At 28.8% G+C, this 24977-nt stretch overlaps 1 protein-coding gene across 1 annotated transcript in view; it reads left to right on the top strand.

Annotated features, from left to right (window-relative positions):
• The window catches only part of LOC148952822 (uncharacterized), an 85232-nt gene that overhangs the window by 46859 nt on the left and 13396 nt on the right, over window positions 1–24977 (top strand). Inside the window, exons 8-10 of the mRNA XM_089087790.1 lie at window positions 9118–9259; window positions 12256–12423; window positions 15463–15698. Coding sequence (XP_088943916.1) covers window positions 9118–9259; window positions 12256–12423; window positions 15463–15698 — 546 coding nt within the window. The remainder of the gene's footprint in view (window positions 1–9117; window positions 9260–12255; window positions 12424–15462; window positions 15699–24977) is intronic.

A 24977-nucleotide genomic window follows, 5' to 3' on the forward strand; every position in this document is an offset into this window, starting at 1 on the left:
ATGCAAAGAATCAATAAAATGAAGGAAATCATTTTTTTGTGAAAAGTTTTATTGATAAAAATATTGGATACGTAGTTTACATTTTTAAGTTTGTCGGGGAATTCAATATAAAATAATGTAATTTTTTTTTCGAAAAGTTTAATGATAAAAATATTAGATAAGTAGTTTACCTTTTTAAGTGTGTAGGGTACTGCAAGATAAAAAAAAGGAAATATTTTTTGCGAAAAGTTTTATTGATAAAAATATTTGATACGTAGTTTACCTTTTTAAGTTTGTCGGTGAATGCAAGATAAAATAAAGGAAATATTTTTTGCGAAAAGTTTTATTGATAAAAATATTGGATACGTAGTTCACCTTTTGAAGTTGTAGGGAATTCAAAGAATCAATAAAATGAAGGAAATAATTTTTGAGAAAAGTTTTATTGATAAAAATATTAGATACGGAGTTCACCTTTTGAAGTTTTAGGGAATGCAAAGAATCAATAAAATGAAGGAAATAATTTTTGCGAAAAGTTTTATTGATAAAAATATTGGATACGTAGTTCACCTTTTGAAGTTGTAGGGGAATGCAAGATAAAATAAAGGAAATATTTTTTGCGAAAAGTTTTATTGATCAAAATATTGGATACGTAGGTCACCTTTTGAAGTTGTAGGGAATGCAAAGAATCAATAAAATGAAGTAAATAATTTTTTTGTGAAAAGTTTTATTGATAAAAATATTGGATACGTAGTTCACCTTTTGAAGTTTTAGGGAATGCAAAGAATCAATAAAATGAACGAAATAATTTTTTTTGCGAAAAGTTTTATTTATAAAATTATTAGATACGTAGTTTACCTTTTTAAGTTTGTAGTGGAATGAAAGATAAAATAAAGAAAATATTTTTTGCGAAAAGTTTTATTGATCAAAATATTTGATACGTAGTTAACCTTTTGAAGTCTTAGGGACTGCAAAGAATCAATAAAATGAAGGAAATCATTTTTTTGTGAAAACTTTTATTGATAAAAATATTGGTTACGTAGTTTACCTTTTTAAGTTTGTAGGGGAATGAAAGATAAAATAAAGTAATTATTTTTTGCGAAAAGTTTAATGATAAAAATATTGGATACGTATTTTACCTTTTTAAGTTTGTAGGGGAATGCAAGATAAAATAAAGGAAATATTTTTTGCGAAAAGTTTTATTGATAAAAATATTTTATACGTAGTTCACCTTTTGAAGTTGTAGGGAATGCAAAGAATCAATAAAATGAACGAAATAATTTTTTTTGCGAAAAGTTTTATTGATAAAAATATTGGATACGTAGTTTACCTTTTTAAGTTTGTAGGGGAATGCAAGATAAAATAAAGAAAATATTTTTTGCGAAAAGTTTTATTTATAAAAATATTGGATACGTAGTTCACCTTTTGAAGTTGTAGGGACTGCAAAGAATCAATAAAATGAATTAAATAATTTTTTTGTGAAAAGTTATATTGATTAAAAATATTGGATACGTAGTTCACCTTTTGAAGTTTGTAGGGAATGCAAAGAATCAATAAAATGAAAGAAATATTTTTTTTTGTGAAAAGTTTTATTGATAAAAATATTGGATACGTAGTTTTCCTTTTGAAGTTTGTAGGGAATGCAAAGAATCAATAAAATGAAGGAAATCAATTTTTTGTCAAAAGTTTTATTGATAAAAATATTTGATACGTAGTTTACCTTTTTAAGTTTGTAGGGGAATGCAAGATAAAATAAAGGAAATATTTTTTGCGAAAAGTTTTATTGATAAAAATATTGGATACGTAGTTCACATTTTGAAGTTTTAGGGAATGCAAAGAATCAATAAAATGAACGAAATAATTTTTTTTGTGAAAAGTTTTATTGATAAAAATATTCGATACGTAGTTCACCTTTTGAAGTTGTAGGGAATGCAAAGAATCAATAAAATGAAGGAAATAATTTTTGCGAAAAGTTTTATTGATAAAAATATTGGATACGTAGTTCACCTTTTGAAGTTGTAGGGGAATGCAAGATAAAATAAAGGAAATATTTTTTGCGAAAAGTTTTATTGATCAAAATATTGGATACGTAGTTCACCTTTTGAAGTTGTAGGGAATGCAAAGAATCAATAAAATGAACGAAATAATTTTTTTGTGAAAAGTTTTATTGATAAAAATATTGGATACGTAGTTCACCTTTTGAAGTTTGTAGGGAATGCAAAGAATCAATAAAATGAAGGAAATAATTTTTTTTGTGAAAAGTTTTATTGATAAAAATATTGGATACGTAGTTTTCCTTTTGAAGTTTGTAGGGAATGCAAAGAATCAATAAAATGAAGGAAATCAATTTTTTGTCAAAAGTTTTATTGATAAAAATATTAGATACGTATTTTACCTTTTTAAGTTTATAGGGGAATTCAAGATAAAATAAATGAAATATTTTTTGCGAAAAGTTTTATTGATAAAAATATTAGATACGTAGTTTACCTTTTTAAGTTTGTCGGGGAATGCAAGATAAAATAAAGGAAATATTTTTTTGCGAAAAGTTTTATTGATAAAAATATTGGATACGTAGTTCACCTTTTGAAGTTTGTAGGGAATGCAAAGAATCAATAAAATGAAGGAAATAATTTTTGCGAATAGTTTTATTGATAAAAATATTGGATACGTAGTTCACCTTTTGAAGTTGTAGGGAATGCAAAGAATCAATAAAATGAAGGAAATATTTTTTTCCGAAAAGTTTTATTGATAAAAATATTGGATACGTAGTTTACCTTTTTAAGTTTGTAGGGGAATGCAAGATAAAATAAAGGAAATATTTTTTGCGAAAAGTTTTATTGATAAAAATATTGGATACGTAGTTCACCTTTTGAAGTTTTAGGGAATGCAAAGAATCAATAAAATGAACGAAATAATTTTTTTTGTGAAAAGTTTTATTGATAAAAATATTCGATACGTAGTTCACCTTTTGAAGTTGTAGGGAATGCAAAGAATCAATAAAATTAAGGAAATATTTTTTGTGAAAAGTTTTATTGATAAAAATATTCGATACGTAGTTCACCTTTTGAAGTTGTAGGGAATGCAAAGAATCAATAAAATGAAGGAAATATTTTTTGCGAAAAGTTTTATTGATAAAAATATTGGATACGTAGTTTACCTTTTTAAGTTTGTAGGGGAACGCAAGATAAAATAAAGGAAATATTTTTTGCGAAAAGTTTTATTGATAAAAATATTGGATACGTAGTTCACCTTTTGAAGTTGTCGGAAATGCAAAGAATCAATAAAATGAAGGAAATAATTTTTTTGTGAAAAGTTTTATTGATAAAAATATTGGATACGTAGTTCACCTTTTGAAGTTTGTAGGGAATGCAAAGAATTTATAAAATGAACGAAATAAATTTTTTTGTGAACAGTTTTATTGATAAAAATATTGGATACGTAGTTTTCCTTTTGAAGTTTGTAGGGAATGCAAAGAATCAATAAAATGAAGGAAATCAATTTTTTGTGAAAAGTTTTATTGATAAAAATATTGGATACGTAGTTTACCTTTTTAAGTTTGTAGGGGAATGCAAGATAAAATAAAGGAAATATTTTTTGCGAAAAGTTTTTTTGATAAAAATATTGGATACGTAGTTTACTTTTGTAAGTTTGTAGGGGAATGCAAGATAAAATAAAGGAAATATTTTTTTGCCAAAAGTTTTATTGATAAAAATATTGGATACGTAGTTCACCTTTTGAAGTTGTAGGGAATGCAAAGAATCAATAAAATAAAGTAAATAATTTTTGCCAAAAGTTTTATTGATAAAAATATTCGATACGTAGTTCACCTTTTGAAGTTGTAGGGAATGCAAAGAATCAATAAAATGAAGGAAATATTTTTTGAGAAAAGTTTTATTGATAAAAATATTAGATACGTAGTTTACCTTTTTTAGTTTGTCGGGGAATGCAAGATAAAATAAAGGAAATATTTTTTGCGAAAAGTTTTATTGATCAAAATATTTGATACGTAGTTCACCTTTTGAAGTTGTAGGGAATGCAAAGAATCAATAAAATGAAGGAAATAATTTTTTTGTGAAAAGTTTTATTAATAAAAATATTGTATACGTAGTTCACCTTTTTGAAGTTTGTAGGGAATGCAAAGAATCAATAAAATGAACGAAATAATTTTTTTTGCGAAAAGTTTTATTGATAAAAATATTGGATACGTAGTTTACCTTTTTAAGTTTGTAGGGGAATGCAAGATAAAATAAAGAAAATATTTTTTGCGAAAAGTTTTATTGATAAAAATATTGGATACGTAGTTTTCCTTTTGAAGTTTGTAGGGAATGCAAAGAATCAATAAAATGAAGGAAATCAATTTTTTGTGAAAAGTTTTATTGATAAAAATATTGGATACGTAGTTTACCTTTTTAAGTTTGTAGGGGAATGCAAGATAAAATAAAGGAAATATTTTTTGCGAAAAGTTTTATTGATAAAAATATTGGATACGTAGTTTACCTTTTGAAGTTTGTAGGGAATGCGAAGAATCAATAAAATGAAGCAAATCATTTTTTTGTGAAAAGTTTTATTGATAAAAATATTAGATAAGTATTTTACCTTTTTAAGTTTATAGGGGAATTCAATATAAAATAAAGGAATTTTTTTTGCGAAAAGTTTAATGATAAAAATATTAGATACGTAGTTTACCTTTTTAAGTTTGTCGGGGACTGCAAGATAAAATAAATGAAATATTTTTTGCGAAAAGTTTTATTGATAAAAATATTGGATACGTAGTTTACCTTTTTAAGTTTGTAGGGAATGCAAAGAATCAATAAAATGAAGGAAATAATTTTTTTGTGAAAAGTTTTATTGATAAAAATATTGGATACGTAGTTTACCTTTTTAAGTTTGTAGGGGAATGCAAGATAAAATTAAGGAAATATTTTTTGTGAAAATTTTTATTGATAAAAATATTGGATACGTAGTTTACCTTTTTAAGTTTGTAGGGGAATGCAAGATAAAATAAAGGAAATATTTTTTGTGAAAAGTTTTATTGATAAAAATATTGGATACGTAGTTTACCTTTTTAAGTTTGTAGGGGAATGCAAGATAAAATAAAGGAAATATTTTTTGTGAAAAGTTTTATTGATAAAAATATTGGATACGTAGTTTACCTTTTTAAGTTTGTAGGGAATGCAAAGAATCAATAAAATGAAGGAAATCATTTTTTTGTGAAAAGTTTTATTGATAAAAATATTGGATACGTAGTTTACCTTTTTAAGTTTGTAGGGGAATGCAAGATAAAATAAAGGAAATATTTTTTGTGAAAAGTTTTATTGATAAAAATATTGGATACGTAGTTTACCTTTTGAAGTTTGTAGGGAATGCAAAGAATCAATAAAATGAAGGAAATCATTTTTTTGTGAAAAGTTTTATTGATAAAAATATTGGATACGTAGTTTACCTTTTTAAGTTTGTAGGGGAATGCAAGATAAAATAAAGGAAATATTTTTTGTGAAAAGTTTTATTGATAAAAATATTGGATACGTAGTTTACCTTTTTAAGTTTGTAGGGAATGCAAAGAATCAATAAAATGAAGGAAATCATTTTTTTGTGAAAAGTTTTATTGATAAAAATATTGGATACGTAGTTTTCCTTTTGAAGTTTGTAGGGAATGCAAAGAATCAATAAAATGAAGGAAATCATTTTTTTGTGAAAAGTTTTATTGATAAAAATATTGGATACGTAGTTTACCTTTTTAAGTTTGTAGGGGAATGAAAGATAAAATAAAGGAAATATTTTTTGTGAAAAGTTTTATTGATAAAAATATTGGATACGTAGTTTACCTTTTTAAGTTTGTAGGGGAATGCAAGATAAAATAAAGGAAATATTTTTTGTGAAAAGTTTTATTGATAAAAATATTGGATACGTAGTTTACCTTTTTAAGTTTGTAGGGGAATGCAAGATAAAATAAAGGAAATATTTTTTGCGAAAAGTTTTATTGATAAAAATATTGGATACGTAGTTTTCCTTTTGAAGTTTGTAGGGAATGCAAAGAATCAATAAAATGAAGGAAATCATTTTTTTGTGAAAAGTTTTATTGATAAAAATATTGGATACGTAGTTTACCTTTTTAAGTTTGTAGGGGAATGCAAGATAAAATAAAGGAAATATTTTTTGCGAAAAGTTTATTGATAAAAATATTGGACACGTGGTTTACCTTTTAAGTTTGTAGGGGAATGCAAGATAAAATAAAGGAAATATTTTTTTGCGAAAAGTTTTATTGATAAAAATATTGGATACGTAGTTCATCTTTTGAAGTTTGTAGGGAATGCAAAGAATCAATAAAATGAAGGAAATAATTTTTTTGTGAAAAGTTTTATTGATAAAAATATTGGATACTTAGTTTTCCTTTTGAAGTTTGTAGGGAATGCAAAGAATCAATAAAATGAAGGAAATATTTATTTGTGAAAGTTTTATTGATAAAAATATTGGGTACATTGTAGGTGTTAATTTTGTTTCTTTCTCTTCTTTTTTTTGTTTTTCTCTTTATTCTTTCTTTCCTTTTTTTCCCCGTGGAACGGTTTTAATATGGTGTATTATAATAAATTTTTTTACCAATATCACAGGTAATCAAGTGTGTAGGATAGGTAAAATCGGAAAAGAGGGAATAGCGAAGTTATTATCTTTGTGTTACATTACTTTTTATTTCAGAAAAAAAAAAATGTGTCTTATTTGGAGTCCACCTCTGGGTCACTTTTTTTTCATTTTGTTTACATTGAGATATTGGTAAAACTTTTGCATATAATCTTCGGAATATTCGTTATTTTTGGATTATACTGCACAAGACATCATATTTAACATTATTTGTTTTTACATTTTTGTTTGAGGTGTTGATACACCAAATTTGTCATTTATTTTCATTAATGAGTGTTGGTACTTGATTTTGACTTTTCTGAAAACCAAAGATTGCCGATTTTTTACGAGATTGCCGCTTCGAAAAATTTGAGACTGCAGAATCAGAAAAAATTTTAAAAATTTTAGGTTGCCGATTCGAAAAATTTGAGATTGCCGATTTGACCAGATTCAAAAAAGATTGCCAATTTTTGACGATTTATAAAAGTAGTGCTAATAGCATAGTACCGCAATTTATTGTAAACTAAATGCTAAATATCAATCTGCAACACACTAACAGCTAATCTCTTGTGGATTTGCTGCGAAACAAGGAAAATGATAATGAAAGAACAATAACATAAAATCAATGTAACTTTGCTTCTTTTTTATTGTTGTTTTTATTTTTAATTCTGATTTATTTTTTATTTTGTAATGTAAAGTAAAGTAATCTGCTTTTTTGAATTATTATATTGGTCTAGGTTAAGTATTTAGTAATATTTCTGTTTAACTCACTAATGGGATAGCTAAGAAATAGACATGTTACGCTCAAAGACCAAAATCTGGTGAATGTCGACATTCACTGGTGAATGTCGACATTCACTGGTGAATGTCCAAAATTCTCTTTTCTCTGCTTTGATTCAGTCAGGCTTGCCACTCAGATTCGTCAGTCTTATGCAAGGTTTGATGGTAAAAGTTAAAGTTAGGCTGGGTTAAATTAGGTTATAAATCTCAGAAATGGGTTAGTAACCTAACCTAACCTGTCACCATTTAACCTTACATAAAACTGGCAAAGCTAACTAAATCCAAGCAGAAACAAAGGAATTTCTGACATTCCCCGGTGAATGTCGACATTCACCGGATTTTGGTCTTTTACGGTAACAGACATATTTTGAGAATCAGAATTTCATCTGGAATCAAAATATTGAATTCATTTGCATTTGAAGTGAACTTTGCCCCCACCCAACCCCTAATATGCAAATATATAGCCTACCTTGAGTTGTTTATATACACAGAATTCTCCACCCTCTTTTTTTCAAATTGATGTAACAGTTTGTCGAAAAATGGTATATTCATTGCATATATACAGCTCAGGGTGTGTATTTGCAAATTAAGGGATGGGAGGTAAAGTTCATTCCCAATGCCAATGAATGTTATATTTAGATTAACGATGAAATTTTTATTCTAAAGGTATGTCTATTTCTCAGCTATTTCATTTAGGCGGTGGAAATGAAGACCAATAAAATTAATGAAATGAAATTTTTTAAATTATTTTTATAATTAAGAATCATGGGATGAAGGTATTTACTAAGTCAAACTTACATGTAAGCTTATTAATAACCAATTGCGTGAACAACATTATAATTCACGACCTGTAACAACATCATTTTTTTATTTTAGAATTTATCAGTCATCTAATTACTATTAATCGCCGAAACCTTTTGCTGTTAGAAAAGACGAAATTAAATCCGATAAGGCCTCGTCTGTTTGATTGTCTACATAAATCTAATTTGAGGTTAGAGATTATGTTTATTTTCATTTGATTAAGGAAGATACATTTGCGTTTGGGCATTTGGATATTTAGTCGATTTTTTTCTCGAATTTGGGTATTATGGAATATAGTTAGCAGTCCAGTGCTTTACCATTACCTTTATTTTTTGAAACGTTTGTATCAAATCTGGATTTTTTTTTATAGATATTTAAAGCACAAATGAAAGTGAAGATGAAATCTGATTGTGTGATTTGGGCTCAGTGGAAATTTATGTAACCTATGTATCTTAACAATTTCAAGAAAAATTGGAAATTCAGTTTTGTTGAAAAAAACTCTATTTGTGGATATGCAGTTTTCGGTAGTAGCTGGCGCCAAATAAAAAAAAAAAAAAAATGTGGAGCAGAAAATAAGCTAAAGCACATGACACTAGGTAGTATAGAAGGTGCAGCTTTCCTTTGAAACTGTAATTGTCTTTGAGAATCAATAAGGTTAGAATTCTTACGGAGGAAGAGCGTTGCAAATTTGTCTATTTAGTTTGTTCATTTATTTTTATTGTTGAACGTGGCAACACTGATGAAAATGTGGTACTGACCTAAAAACTTGATGATTTTGAAACAATCAAAAGGGTAATCTTTGAGTATCGCCGTTTTCAAAGGACGAATAGAACTAAGATGATTCAGGGGATAAAGAATGTTCTTGTTTTGATGTTCCTGGTACTTTGTGGCCTTATGTCTTGGGTCTGGCCTCAAGTTTTTCTTATTATTTATTTTTATTTATAGGTATTATGCTAATCGAAGTTTAGTTTATACGAAGCTGGGCGAATTTGAACTTGCCATTAGAGATGCAGATACATCTCTTTCTCTAAATGAAGATTTTCCTAAAGGGCATTACAGAAAAGGACAAGCTCTTATTGGTCTTAAAGTAAGTACTGATTTTCTATCATTCTGTAGTTTTGTGCTATTAATCCTTATTTCTTGCTTACCTAATGTGGTAGTGGTAATCTAGTAAAGAAGTCTCGTTCCGTAGTAGTGAAAGAGTGTGCACCCGTTCCCGTTCATTTTATCCTTCTCGGCTACCCTATCAATGTGACTCACATTTGTGAGTTTTCGCATATGAAAATTATCTTCCTGATCGCGTTCCTCCTAGCCATGCCTTTTCATGGTTGTGCTAGTTACCATGGCAATAAAGGTGCTTCGGTTGAATTTGATTCCTCTACTGTACTCTTTTTTTCTTTCTCAGCGTCCAAAACCGATCAGGCAAATCCATTTAGGGTCGCGCTTCTCAATAGTTTAAAATTTTTTCTAAAATTCTTGTTACTAATGCTAAAAGTCTAAATTTTGACAAGCTAACTGAACTGGAGGTGTTATCAGAATCAAACCAAATACATGTTATAGCTGTTTTGGCTGTACAATCTCTTGGCCAAGGGTCCCTCACTTAAAAAAAAAAAATTCTCAGTTTAATAAGCTCTGTGCGTCCAGATCACCCTCTTCGAAGAAAAGGTGGTGGCGTTGTAATTTTTTTTTTACTAAGAGAACCTTTACCAAAAATAATCGTGATGGCTTGTTCGTTTGGGTATGATAAAATTCTTTGGCTTAATAGCAGGCCAAAGTACTCCCCCCTCCTTTTAATATTACTACAATTGCTGTGTTTATTGCTCACCAAATTAAAAAGGTAACGAAAAACGTAAATTCATCCAGCAATTCTAGTGAAGTACTGATTTCGTTCTTTATAAATGCTCCAACGCTGGACATTTTTTCGTTGGTGACCCAACTAAATAGATTTGATATGCTCTTCTCTTGATTTTAAGCAAATAGTTAAAATACCAACTACTAGCTAGTGGAAACGTCTCTCTTGATGTTATTCTAAATAATATGAGTAGTTTTTACAACCCCCTCTTCAGTTTTATCCCCTTCGGTGGGAGTTAAGATCTTTCCCTTGTTTTATCGCCCTCTTCAAACTTTAAGCATGCTTTTTCAATAACCTATGGCTCTTACCACCCTCTTCACTTTCCCTTCCTCAACCCTTGCTCTTCACGCTGAAGTTTTCCTTTTTGTTACAATTCTTTAAGAAAGACTGCTCAAACACAAGGCCCGTTGAGTTTGAATTGGAATTATATTTAAAGAAATTTAGGACTTTAACATAAAGAGTGGGTTGAGGAAGGAAAAACCCCCTTATATGCGAAAAGCCTCCTTATAATCATATTTTTTGTTCGTTCTAAGTTTTAATGCTGCTCCCTACTTTGAATTGAAAAAAGTGTTGTTTTTTTTATATTTAATATATACCTAAAAAGAAGAGAAAGAAAACAATCAGTCGTAACAATCAAAGCAACATTTAAGAAAAAGGGTAGGTTATCTTTCTACTAGAATAGAATAAAAAATTTTACAGTATTCACTATCTACAATTCTTAGCTGTATAAAAAACCCTTAAAATCCTTTGTTTATAATTCTTTTATTACTATTTGCTACAATCTTCTTATTGCTACGAAATTTACTTAGCTAATCCTTTTTTAGAAACAGCTTTATGAAGAATGCAGATTCAATTCTTTAATGTTATTTTCTTTTAAAGCTTTAAGACCCTATGCGCAGGATTGTCTGGGTCACATCAGATTTTCACTTTTTCTGGGGAACAATTTTGTGTTTAAGTATTTAAATGAGAAAAAATATATAATGTTTTGTCTTTTTCTTCTTTTTGTTTATTTATTTGGAGACTCCAAAGCGTAATATTCATGCAATTCCAGGTCCTGCGGCAGCTAAGATCGAACTCCTGGCCATGCATTGCTAAGTAGAGATAAATCCACTGTGCCATCTTTGGGTTTAAAATCACAATTTAAAATCAGATGAAAAATATAGAACCTCTTTCTCCCTCTTTCTTTCTATCATTCCCTCCCTCCCCCTCACATTCCCTCCTTCTCCCTCTCATTCCCTCCCTCCCCCTCTCATTCCCTCCTTTCTCTCACTCCCTCCTTTCTCTCGTTGTCTCCGCTCTCTCTCTCTTTCTTTCTCTCCCCCCCCCTCTCTCTCTCGCTCCCTCCTCTCTCTCTCTCTCTATTTCATTCCCTCCCTCCCTTTCTCACTCCCTCCTGTCTCTCACTCTCTAATTCCATTAGTTCTCCTCTCTCTCACTGTCTCTCGTTCTCACTCTCTTTTATATCACATGCATTATGTATCAAGTATCTCTTAAGTTTGGCAGTCCAAACTGCCTTTCCAGTTGTAAATAAAGTGAAAAATATAAACATAATAGATAAAGCTAAAATTCAGACAGTGAAGAACATCTTATAGTATATAATATTATATTAGTATATAATAATAATAAATGGCCTAATAACTTGTAGGCTGGAAGTGTTGAGTTTCGTCCAGTGGCATCAGTTCATGAAGCGGAATTGGGTTGTGGATGTTTTTTTTACAATTTTTTTATGTAGATCCAAAAATTATCATTTTCAAAATCTAGATGGGGGGGGGGGCAATTTCGTTTTTTTTCAGTTTTAATGACAATACCATGGAAGTATTTTTACTATATATTGGGATCCCCCATCCTTTTTTGTTGCCTCTGGTAACGTCTTGCTGTTTACGTCTGGTAACGTCTGGTAACTCAATTACAAAACTGAGTTAATAACAAAACTGAGTTATCGTTTTTTGTGATTAGTGCTTTAGTTGAAACAAATGAAGAATTTGATAGGAGAAACTCTACGTTTTTGCTTCAAACGTAATGCGTAGTCTGTGTTAGGTGACAAAAATGGAACACGGGTAATACGTAAGTTACGTAGTGAATGTAGCATTTTCACGGAGAGTACGTAGCGCTATATGTTCTGTTATAATTCCTGTTATGTTCTGGTCAGTAGCCGCATTATTGTTGAAAGCTGTATGCAAATAAATATTGCATTTCCCTTAGTTACAATCAATTTTTTTATTCTACTTTAGAAATATGATGAAGCCGAGCGCTGTTTTATGAAGATTTTAGAAAGTGACCCAAATTTAGAGGAAGCTCATGAGGAAATTCGCGGTTTGAAAGTTTTCAGACTTAAAGATATGGGATTTTCAGAGGATGTGGTTATTTCGGCTCTTAATAAGTTTGATGGAGTCTTTGAGGTATTATATTAACCCTTAATAACGATATTGGCAGTATATTTTGTTTATCTTCGCCCTTTTAAGTTATGAATAGATGCCAACCTTCAATTTTACTGTTTTTGAAAAGCTAAAAAAAGGGTTTAAAGTACCAATGACATAATAGATAAACAGACATTCATTGTGATAAAGCCCCGACAAAAAAAAACTACACATAACACACGGACTTAACACCATTCAACAAAATATGCAAAATAAAATGGGAAAAAGCAACTCACATACATAAAACAATATTTTAAGCACTCGCCCCCTCCCTTCCCCTACAATAATTTTCTTAATGTATCATTCCTAATTTAATATATTTTACAATATTTAATGATTGTCCGAAAATCACTTGAGCCCATTACTGAAACAAAACATTTATTTGACGCCGACTTATTTGGATATAAATCTAAATTCAGTGCTTTTCGGCAGATGACCATAAAGTGAAACAGATCTTCGCCAGCTTCTCCACACATGGGGCAAGAGCAAGGACCATACACCGCCCTTACCCTCTCTAAATATTGTCTTCTTCCTCCGAGTGCTAGAAAATTACTTCTTCCTTACCAATACCACTTAATTTCATCACTGTTTAAATCCGCCTTAAAATAAATCTTATAACCCTAGACTTGCTGCCATTGCCGGTAAACTCAGAGGGATGTCGAGGTTTTGCCTTCACACTGCCATTTTGGAATCTTCTGGTCTTCTAACATACCTTTTACTAATTTCGCTATATTTCCTGTCTCCAGTCCTATCCCCATCCCTGCATTCCAAACACATAATAACCCAAAAAATTTAAAATTGATCTTGCTTGCAAAGCCCTTGAATTTTTCTTTCTAATGCAACACCTCCAGATAAACTTTATATATTAGCCTATAATTCAGTAAGCAAATAACCTTTTCTCTGTATAGTAGCTCGTATCATTCTAACCAGTCTTTCAACCCTTAATGAAAGCAATAGGAAGAATGCTTTTTGGCCCCCTCCCGACTCCCCCCCCCCCCCTGGTTATATCTTAGCTCTATTCATATTTTAAAACTACGATTTTTCTGTCAGGGGTTTCTAATATTATGTGGTACCATTTTTATCAGTGGCACCACTCGTTGACCTGTGGAAATAAATTATTTTCATTATTTTATTGTCAATTATAAGTAAATATATAAATTTCAATTATAATAAACTTCATAATATTATATAAATAAATAATAAATGCTATAATGAATATAATAAATTTCAATTATAAATAATTTTCAATTATAAATTATTACTTAAATTTGAAAACGGTTTTTGTCCGTGAAAATTCAAACATTGACAGTCCGTTGCTTCCCATAGAAAACTACACTTTCAAAGGAAAGATACACCTTCATGAATACAATCTAAGACCACATTGGCTATACCTGACGCATGAAACAAAGAAGAAGAAAATAAAGAATAAAATCAAATGGGTGAGAAAAACGAGGGTTGTGTCAGCCAGTGGCAAAATATGAAACAAAAGTAAGCAAATATTTCGACAAGGACCTCCGCCAAATCGCCTTCAGTGTTCCGAAGAAATAAATTAAAAAAAAAAACAAAACATAAAAACAAAATGTTAGATTTTCAAAAGTTTCAAAATGTTGGATTTGTTTTCTGTTTTCGTTTTTTTTTTTATTTCTTTGAAGCACTGAAGACGACTTGGCGGAGGTCCTTCTCGAAATATTTGCTTATTTTTGGTTCACATTACCTGTATCCCCTGGGAAGGGTTAAGTTAATCTTTATGAGCCAAATCATGCTTCAAGATAAATTCTGAGTGAGCCTACTAGGTTTTTTGTTAAAGCTATCTCAAAGGCAGAGTGTCCACGTGGAGTCTGAAGTCGGAAGGAGGCCCAACGAAGCCATCAGGGAAGATTCTTTGTGATTCTTCCGTACTTTTGTTAGTCATTCTTGTCAAATTCATGTTATACCTAAAGAAATGCGTAGACATTGTTGTGGTCATTTTTGTGGCACATGTTGTGGCACTAAGAAAAAAGACAACCTATTTAATGCAGTGATTAAATCCACAATAAACAAAAATAATTCAAAAGATTATGCATGGAAGCTACTTAAAATAGAGCATTTATGCTTCTTTACTTAAATAAATTGTGTCCTCATTTTCCTTACGGTGATAATAGTCATTATAGTACTTGCTTCTCTAAGAAAGGGGGAAGGGTCTGAAGACTTAGGAACAAAAAATTAAAGATTTCCGGATAATAGGCTGGGTTGAGAGCCTATTATCCGGTTGAGAGCCTATTATAATGTAGGGAATCTGCAAACTGTCTCATCGACAACTAAGAAAAATTCTCGTGTGTCTCATAAATTTTCCCTAAATAATAACAGGAATCTTGATTTCAAAACAGAAGTTTTATTATTTTTTTTTTCCCAAAATATCCAATTTAAATGATCATTATATTTTAAATGTTTAATGTCATGAGAAGTAAGCTAAAAGACATGCAATCTTCCATATCAAAAAACGATCTGAAACATCCAGATATAATTTTTAAAGTTATTATTGTGCATTCACTTCCTAAACATCCTGGAGATAACCTTTTTTTTCTAGACAAGGTAGAATTTTTGCATTTATGGAAATGAAAACAGTGAAGACGAATGACACAAACCAGATTGATCTTTACATAACATAGATATCAAATTGAGTTACAAATGCAGAAAAGAAAGCCTGCGAGTTTGAGAAATGAGTTAAATAGATCAAGTTATGTAGGGCCTTGCTCCCCCCCCCCCTTTTCTCTTATATTGATAGGTTCTCGAAAAAAAATCATTTTCTACGTTTTAGTCCATTTTTAAAAAAAAAAAAAAATTATTTTTGACTTTTAGTCTTTTCTAAAACTAAAAGGTCTTTTGCCTTCTCTAAGATAAGAATTTGTTTTATTAAAATTCGACTTTAAGTTACCATGGCCAAGTCGGTGAGCTTAGGAAAACGTGTTAAACAAAACTAAGGTGCATACGGGAGTATATTATTCAGATTATTTGTTTATATGGCTTTATCTGTCATTGCAGGATGCACTTCAAGAATTACTTAGCCAATCACAAAACGCCAGGGGAAAAGAGACCCCATCACCGGAAAATGTTAATTTAGCTCAAACTGCAACTATCTCAAAGAATCCTTCTGTTTTGACTGCCCCAGCAAAGATGACCACCGCTACTACTGAAAATACCCTAGTTGAAATTATTCCAACTTCAGCAAGTACATTAGTTGTTAATCCTACAATTTCATATTTAGAGCCACATGAAGAGTAAGTATTGTTTAATTACCCTCATTATTGCCTCATTAATTATGATGATTATGATAATTATTAATTATTCATTAATCACCTCACTAATACTCATTAATTACCTCATTAAATTAAAATGAGATCTTATGTCTTTAGTTATCCCTATTTTAATTTGGATCCAAAGACCCGAAGATCTCCCCTCCCTCATTGACAACCTTGAAAAATACGAACTGTTATTTTAGTATTTCTTCGATTTTGTTCATCAGTTTAACAGGGCTAATAATTATTAGCCCTTGTTCAGGGCTAATAACCTGAACAAGGAATGGGATTACCCTGGTGATACTAGTCCGAAGGAACATCCAGAAAATTGAAAAAAAGTAACCTAAAAAATGGCCTTATCTTGTTCGGTGCCGCTCAGTAAGATGACCTTTATTAACATTAGGTCTTTTTATATAGACTTAAAATAATATAGGTACAGAATCCTGAGGTTGTTATACAGGTTAAAGGTGGCAACTGCGAGTAATTCCTTGCAATGCCGACTCACAAAGATTTTGTCTCTATTGCAAAATCTAAGACTGGAAATTTATATATAATAAATTTTAAATTTTGTAGACTTACGGTGCTATGGCTAGGTTTTCGGACAGTGACTTACACTTATTAATGCTGATTTTGCTCTATTTTGGACTTGATTTTTGGATTATCTGGTTGGATTTACTGTTTTATCCTAAGTGATTGGATGGATGAGTAACCTTGTTGAAGTGTTCATTTACCTTAGTTACTAAATTAGGAAGACTTTCTTTTTTTCTTTTTTTTTTAACCAAGTAATTACCTGTAATATATTATATTAATTTAAAATTTAGGTTTTTTTTTTAACCAAGTGATTTTCCTGTAATACATTATATTAATTAAAAAAAAAAAAAAAAAAAAAAACTGCCAAATATAAGCACACAAGATTGTCCGCATAAATAATAACATGTTAACATTAATTGTCTTATTACATCTTATCTTCACCAATCTGTTATTAATCTATTTGTCATTTATTATTAATTAATCAATATTACTATACTATTATTACATTTGATCTTTATTAATTTAACGTAAACAGTAACATGTTAGAACTTAATGGTCTCTTAATTAATGAGTGATCGTCATTAATCAAATGCCATCTTTATTAAAAGAGCTTTCTTACATGTGACCTCTATTAATGATCTAAATTCTTCAGTTAGTGCTGTCCGAATTCAATTCCGATGGCAATTTTTTGCTTTGTTATCTCTTCAAACGGATGGTTCTATTCTAGTGATATTAGATTTACACTCCATCTACTCAAACTAAGCAAGTTTTCTCCTATCTTATTTGAGTCTCATTTGTTTTTGTCTAAAATACGCTATACCCTTAAAATATAATTTTCATACTCTTTAAAATAACTATACCTCTTAAAGCCTAGTATACTTAGTATCGGAGGATCGAGCTTCGCTTGCTAAAAAGAAACTGTTAAAAAAGTTTTTTTTTTATCTCTTTAGTAAAAGATCTTCAATTTCATTATATTGGGCAAGATTTGTTGCATATTTATACGGACCAATTATTCTATATTTATCGATAATCGAGTTCAATTGTAATTTGTTTTTTTGAAATATTTAGCCCAGACACTCATCTTAAGCAAAATTTATTATAATTGCTCCTAGTGTTCTTGATGTGATTCATATGAAAAATGTTTTCCTAAAATTACGGCTGGAAACAGATGACTCCAGAGTCATGACCTATCTTGATCTTTTTACACCGGAAAGTAATAGTATGTCTTGGTTCTCAGAAAAAATTACTGTGCTGTCTTCGTAAAAAAAAAATCGCATAAATAATTGTCCATGTATAGGGTACATATGTATATATACATTTATGCAATTATTGTTCGTTTTAATGAGACCTCGTGTGCTTTTCTTACTCGCAGAAGGAGTTTGAGACTGTACTTTTGATACCCAAAATATTCATGGTGTATTTTAGATATCCTTATAGAAGCAAGAGACCCTTAATAACACCAAAAAAGGAATCACATTTTTGAGTTTTCCGCTTTCCTCTATGACGTATTGTCGTAACGCCTTTTGAGTGCTGCTGCTAGTTTGACTCATTCTTAACATGGTGCATTCAGGATAATCTATAATATCTTTTTCCTTCACATTAAATATTAATTAATTAAGGAAGTATTTCTTTGTCCAAAGTTTAATTTCTAAAATATTGGGTGCGTAGTTGGTGTTTTTTATTGCCTTCTTTGTGTGCAAACGGTTTGCTAAGACTTAACCGCTCTCATAATAAATGATGACAAGTTCCAGAACTTTTCGATCCTTTTGCCTAATTTTTGGTGGTATTGAGGAAAACTTTTTCCATTTTGCGAAAGAGTGCAAAGAATCGGTTGAATAAAGGAAATAGGTTTTGTACAAAGTTTAATTGATGAAAATACTGGATACGTAGTTTACCTATTTAAGTTTGTAGGGGAATGCAAAATAAAATAAAGGAATTTTTTTGCGAAAAGTTTTATTGATAAAAATATTGGATACGGGGTTTACCGTTTTTTAAGTTTGTAGAGGAATGCAAAATAAATAAAGGAAATATTTTTTTGTGAAAAGTTTTATTGATAAAAATATTGGATACGTAGTTCACCTTTTTAAGTTCGTAGGAGAGTACGAAGAATCAACAAAATAAAGGAAATTATTCTTTGCGAAAAGTCTTATTGCTAAAAATACTGGATACGTAGTTTACCTTTTGAAGTTTGTAGGAGAGTGCAAAGAATGAATATACTGAAGGAAACAATTTTTTTGCGAAAAGTTTTATTGATAAAAATATTGGATACGTGGTTTCTCTTTTTTTAAGTTTGTAGGGGAATGCAAAATAAAATAAAGGAAATATTTTTTTGAGAAAAGTTTTATTGATAAAAATATTGGATACGTAGTTCACCTTTTTAATTTTGTAGGAGAGTACGATGAATCAACAAAATAAAGGAAATTATTCTTTGCGAAAAGTTTTATTGATAAAAATACTGGATACGTAGTTTACCTTTTGAAGTTTGTAGGAGAGTGCAAAGAATGAATATAATGAAGGAAACAATTTTTTTGTGAAGAAATTTATCGATAAAAATATTGGATACATGGTTTCTCTTTTTTTAAGTTTGTAGGGGAATGCAAAATAAAATAAAGGAAATATTTTTTTGCGAAAAGTTTTATTGATAAAAATATTGGATACAAATTTTACCTTTTTAAGTTTGTAGGAGAGCACGAAGAATCAACAAAATAAAGGAAATTATTCTTTGCGAAAAGTCTTATTTATAAAAATACTGGATACGTAGTTTACCTTTTGAAGTTTGTAGGAGAGTGCAAAGAATGAATATAATGAAGGAAACAATTTTTTTGCGAAAAGTTTTATTGATAAAAATATTGGATACGTGGTTTCTCTTTTTTTAAGTTTGTAGGGGAATGCAAAATAAAATAAAGGAAATATTTTTTTGCGAAAAGTTTTATTGATAAAAATATTGGATACGGGGTTTACCGTTTTTTAAGTTTGTAGAGGAATGCAAAATAAATAAAGGAAATATTTTTTTGTGAAAAGTTTTATTGATAAAAATACTGGATACGTAGTTTACCTTTTGAAGTTTGTAGGAGAGTGCAAAGAATGAATATAATGAAGGAAACAATTTTTTTGTGAAGAAATTTATCGATAAAAATATTGGATACATGGTTTCTCTTTTTTTAAGTTTGTAGGGGAATGCAAAATAAAATAAAGGAAATATTTTTTTGCGAAAAGTTTTATTGATAAAAATATTGGATACAAAGTTTACCTTTTTAAGTTTGTAGGAGAGTACGAAGAATCAACAAAATAAAGGAAATTATTCTTTGCGAAAAGTCTTATTTATAAAAATACTGGATACGTAGTTTACCTTTTGAAGTTTGTAGGAGAGTGCAAAGAATGAATATAATGAAGGAAACAATTTTTTTGCGAAAAGTTTTATTGATAAAAATATTGGATACGTGGTTTCTCTTTTTTTAAGTTTGTAGGGGAATGCAAAATAAAATACAGGAAATATTTGTTTGCGAAAAGTTTTATTGATAAAAATATTGGATACGTAGTTTACCTTTTTAATTTTGTAGGAGAGTACGAAGAATCAACAAAATAAAGAAAATTATTCTTTGCGAAAAGTCTTATTGATAAAAATACTGGATACGTAGTTTACCTTTTGAAGTTTGTAGGAGAGTCCAAAGAATGAATATAATGAAGGAAACAATTTTTTGCGAAAAGTTTTATTGATAAAAATATTGGATACATGGTTTCTCTTTTTTTAAGTATGTAGGGGAATGCAAAATAAAATAAAGGAAATATTTTCTTACGAAAAGTTTTATTGATAAAAATATTGGATATAAAGTTTACCTTTTTAAGTTTGTAGGAGAGTACGAAGAATCAACAAAATAAAGGAAATTATTCTTTGCGAAAAGTCTTATTGATAAAAATACTGGATACATAGTTTACCTTTTGAAGTTTGTAGGAGAGTGCAAAGAATGAATATAATGAAGGGAACAATTTTTTTGCGAAAAGTTTTATTGATAAAAATATTAGATGCGTGGTTTCTTTTTTTTAAGTTTGTAGGGGAATGAAAAAAATAAAGGAAATATTTTTTTGCGGAAAGTTTTATTGATAAAAATATTGGATACAAAGTTTACCTTTTTAAGTTTGTAGGAGAGTACGAAGAATCAACAAAATAAAGGAAATTATTCTTTGCGAAAAGTCTTATTTATAAAAATACTGGATATGTAGTTTACCTTTTGAAGTTTGTAGGAGAGTGCAAAGAATGAATATAATGAAGGAAACAATTTTTTGGTGAAAAGTTTTATTGATAAAAATATTGGATACGTGGTTTCTCTTTTTTTAAGTTTGTAGGGGAATGCAAAATAAAAGAAAGGAAATATTTTTTTTGCGAAAAGTTTTATTGATAAAAATATTGGATACAAAGTTTACCTTTTTAAGTTTGTAGGAGAGTACGAAGAATCAACAAAATAAAGGAAATTATTCTTTACGAAAAGTCTTATTGATAAAAATACTGGATACGTAGTTTACCTTTTGAAGTTTGTAGGAGAGTGCAAAGAATGAATATAATGAAGGAAACAATTTTTTTGCGAAGTTTTATTGACAAAAATATTGGATACGTGGTTTCCCTTTTTTTTAAGTTTGTAGGGGAATGCAAAATAAAATAAAGGAAATATTTTTTTGCGAAAAGGTTTATTGATAAAAATATTGGATACGTAGTTCACCTTTTTAAGTTTGTAGGAGAGTACGAAGAATCAACAAAATAAAGGAAATTATTCTTTGCGAAAAGTCTTATTGATAAAAATACTGGATACGTAGTTTACCTTTTGAAGTTTGTAGGAGAGTGCAAATAATGAATATAATGAAGGAAACAATTTGTTTGCGAAAAGTTTTATTGATAAAAATATTGGATACGTGGTTTCTCTTTTTTTAAGTTTGTAGAGGAATGCAAAATAAAATAAAGGAAATATTTTTTTGCGAAAAGTTTTATTGATAAAAATATTGGATACAAAGTTTACCTTTTAAAGTTTGTAGGAGAGTACGAAGAATCAACAAAATAAAGGAAATTATTCTTTGCGAAAAGTCTTATTGATAAAAATACTGGATACGTAGTTTACCTTTTGAAGTTTGTAGGAGAGTGCAAAGAATGAATATAATGAAGGAAACAATTTTTTTGCGAAAATTTTTATTGATAAAAATATTGGATACGTGGTTTCTCTTTTTTTAAGTTTGTAGGGGATTGCAAAATAAAATAAAGGAAATATTTTTTTGCGAAAAGTTTTATTGATAAAAATATTGGATACGTAGTTCACCTTTTTAAGTTTGTAGGAGAGTACGAAGAATCAACAAAATAAAGGAAATTATTCTTTGCGAAGTCTTATTGATAAAACTACTGGATACGTAGTTTACCTTTTGAAGTTTGTAGGAGAGTGCAAAGAATGAATATAATGAAGGAAACAATTTTTTTTTTCGAAAAGTTTTATTGATAAAAATATTGGATTCGTGGTTTCTCTTTTTTTAAGTTTGTAGGGGAATGCAAAATAAAATAAAAGAAATATTTTTTTGCGAAAAGTTTTATTGATAAAAATATTGGATACAAAGTTTACCTTTTTAAGTTTGTAGGAGAGTACGAAGAATCAACAAAATAAAGGAAATTATTCTTTACGAAAAGTCTTATTGATAAAAATACTGGATACGTAGTTTACCTTTTGAAGTTTGTAGGAGAGTGCAAAGAATGAATATAATGAAGGAAACAATTTTTTTGCGAAAAGTTTTATTGATAAAAATATTGGATACGTGGTTTCTCTTTTTTTAAGTATGTAGGGGAACGCAAAATAAAATAAAGGAAATATTTTTTTACCAAAAGTTTTATTGATAAAAATATTGGATACGTGGTTTCCCTTTTTTTAAGTTCGTAGGGGAATGCAAAATAAAATGAAGGAAATATTTTTTTGCGAAAAGGTTTATTGATAAAAATATTGGATAGGTAGTTCAATTTTTTTGCGAAAAGTTTCATTGATAAAAATATTGGATACGTGGTTTCTCTTTTTTTAAGTTTGTTGGGGAATGCAAAATAAAATAAAGGAAATATTTTTTTGTGAAAAGTTTTATTGATAAAAATATTGGATACAAAGTTTACCTTTTTAAGTTTGTAGGAGAGTACGAAGAATCAACAAAATAAAGGAAATTATTCTTTGCGAAAAGTCTTATTTATAAAAATACTGGATACGTAGTTTACCTTTTGAAGTTTGTAGGAGAGTGAAAAGAATGAATATAATGAAGGAAACAATTTTTTTGCGAAAAGTTTTATTGATAAAAATATTGGATACGTGGTTTCTCTTTTTTTAAGTTTGTAGGGGAATGCAAAATAAAATAAAGGAAATATTTTTTTGCGAAAAGGTTTATTGATAAAAATATTGGATACGTAGTTCACCTTTTTAAGTTTATAGGAGAGTACGAAGAATCAACAAAATAAAGGAAATTATTCTTTGCGAAAAGTCTTATTGATAAAAATACTGTATACGTAGTTTACCTTTTGAAGTTTGTAGGAGAGTGCAAAGAATGAATATAATGAAGGAAACAATTTTTTTGTGAAAAGTTTTAATGATAAATATATTGGATACGTGGTTTCTCTTTTTTTAAGTTTGTAGGGGAATGCAAAATAAAATAAAGGAAATATTTTTTTGCGAAAAGTTTTATTGATAAAAATATTGGATACAAAGTTTACCTTTTTAAGTTTGTAGGAGAGTACGAAGAATCAAAAAAATAAAGGAAATTATTCTTTGCAAAAAGTCTTATTGATAAAAATACTGGATACGTAGTTTACCTTTTGAAGTTTGTAGGAGAGTGCAAAGAATGAATATAATGAAGGAAACAATTTTTTGCGAAAAGTTTTATTGATAAAAATATTTTATACGTGGTTTCTCTTTTTTTAAGTTGTAGGGGAATGCAAAATAAAATAAAGGAAATATTTTTTTGCGAAAAGTTTTATTGATAAAAATATTGGATACGTAGTTCACCTTTTTAAGTTTGTAGGAGAGTACGAAGAATCAACAAAATAAAGGAAATTATTCTTTGCGAAAAGTCTTATTGATAAAAATACTGTATACGTAGTTTACCTTTTGAAGTTTTTAGGAGAGTGCAAAGAATGAATATAATGAAGGAAACAATTTTTTGCGAAAAGTTTTATTGATAAAAATATTGGATACGTGGTTTCTCTTTTTTTAAGTTTGTAGGGGATTGCAAAATAAAATAAAGGAAATATTTTTTTGCGAAAAGTTTTATTGATAAAAATATTGGATACGTAGTTCACCTTTTTAAGTTTGTAGGAGAGTACGTAGAATCAACAAAATAAAGGAAATTATTCTTTACGAAATGTCTTATTGATAAAAATACTGGATACGTTGTTTACCTTTTGAAGTTTGTAGGAGAGTGCAAAGAATGAATATAATGAAGGAAATAATTTTTTTTGCGAAAAGTTTTATTGATAAAAATATTGGATACGCGGTTTCTCTTTTTTTTAAGTTTGTAGGGGAATGCAAAATAAAATAAAGGAAATATTTTTTTGCGAAAAGTTTTATTGATAAAAATATTGGATACAAAGTTTACCTTTTTAAGTTTGTAGGAGAGTACGAAGAATCAACAAAATAAAGGAAATTATTCTTTGCGAAAAGTCTTATTGATAAAAATACTGGATACGTAGTTTACCTTTTGAAGTTTGTAGGAAAGTCCAAAGAATGAATATAATGAAGGAAACAATTTTTTTGCGAAAAGTTTTATTAATAAAAATATTGGATACATGGTTTCTCTTTTTTTAAGTATGTAGGGGAACGCAAAATAAAATAAAGGAAATATTTTTTTACGAAAAGTTTTATTGATAAAAATATTGGATACAAAGTTTACCTTTTTAAGTTTGTAGGAGAGTACGAAGAATCAACAAAATAAAGGAAATTATTCTTTGCGAAAAGTCTTATTTATAAAAATACTGGATACGTAGTTTACCTTTTGAAGTTTGTAGGAGAGTGAAAAGAATGAATATAATGAAGGAAACAATTTTTTTGCGAAAAGTTTTATTGATAAAAATATTGGATACGTGGTTTCTTGTTTTTTAAGTTTGTAGGGGAATGCAAAATAAAATCAAGGAAATATTTTTTTGTGAAAAGTTTTATTGATTAAAATATTGGATACAAAGTTTACCTTTTTAAGTTTGTAGGAGAGTACGAAGAATCAAACAAATAAAGGAAATTATTCTTTGCGAAAAGTCTTATTGATAAACATACTGGATATGTAGTTTACCTTTTGAAGTTTGTAGGAGATTGCAAAGAATGAATATAATGAAGGAAACAATTTTTTTGCGAAAAGTTTTATTGATAAAAATATTGGATACGTGGTTTCTCTTTTTTTAAGTTTGTAGGGGAATGCAAAATAAAATAAAGGAAATATTTTTTTGCGAAAAGTTTTATTGATAAAAATATTGGATACAAAGTTCACCTTTTTAAGTTTGTAGGAGAGTACGAAGAATCAACAAAATAAAGGAAATTATTCTTTGCGAAAAGTCTTATTGATAAAAATACTGGATACGTAGTTTACCTTTTGAAGTTTGTATGAGAGTGAAAATAATGAATATAATGAATGAAACAATTTTTTTGCGAAAAGTTTTATTGATAAAAATATTGGATACGTGGTTTCTCTTTTTTTAAGTTTGTAGGGGAATGCAAAATAAAATAAAGGAAATATTTT

This window comes from Artemia sp. Qi Xiang Cuo, chromosome 4 (genome assembly GCF_049724085.1).
Source record: "Artemia sp. Qi Xiang Cuo chromosome 4, ASM4972408v1, whole genome shotgun sequence".
NCBI classification, from domain to species: domain Eukaryota; kingdom Metazoa; phylum Arthropoda; class Branchiopoda; order Anostraca; family Artemiidae; genus Artemia; species Artemia sp. Qi Xiang Cuo.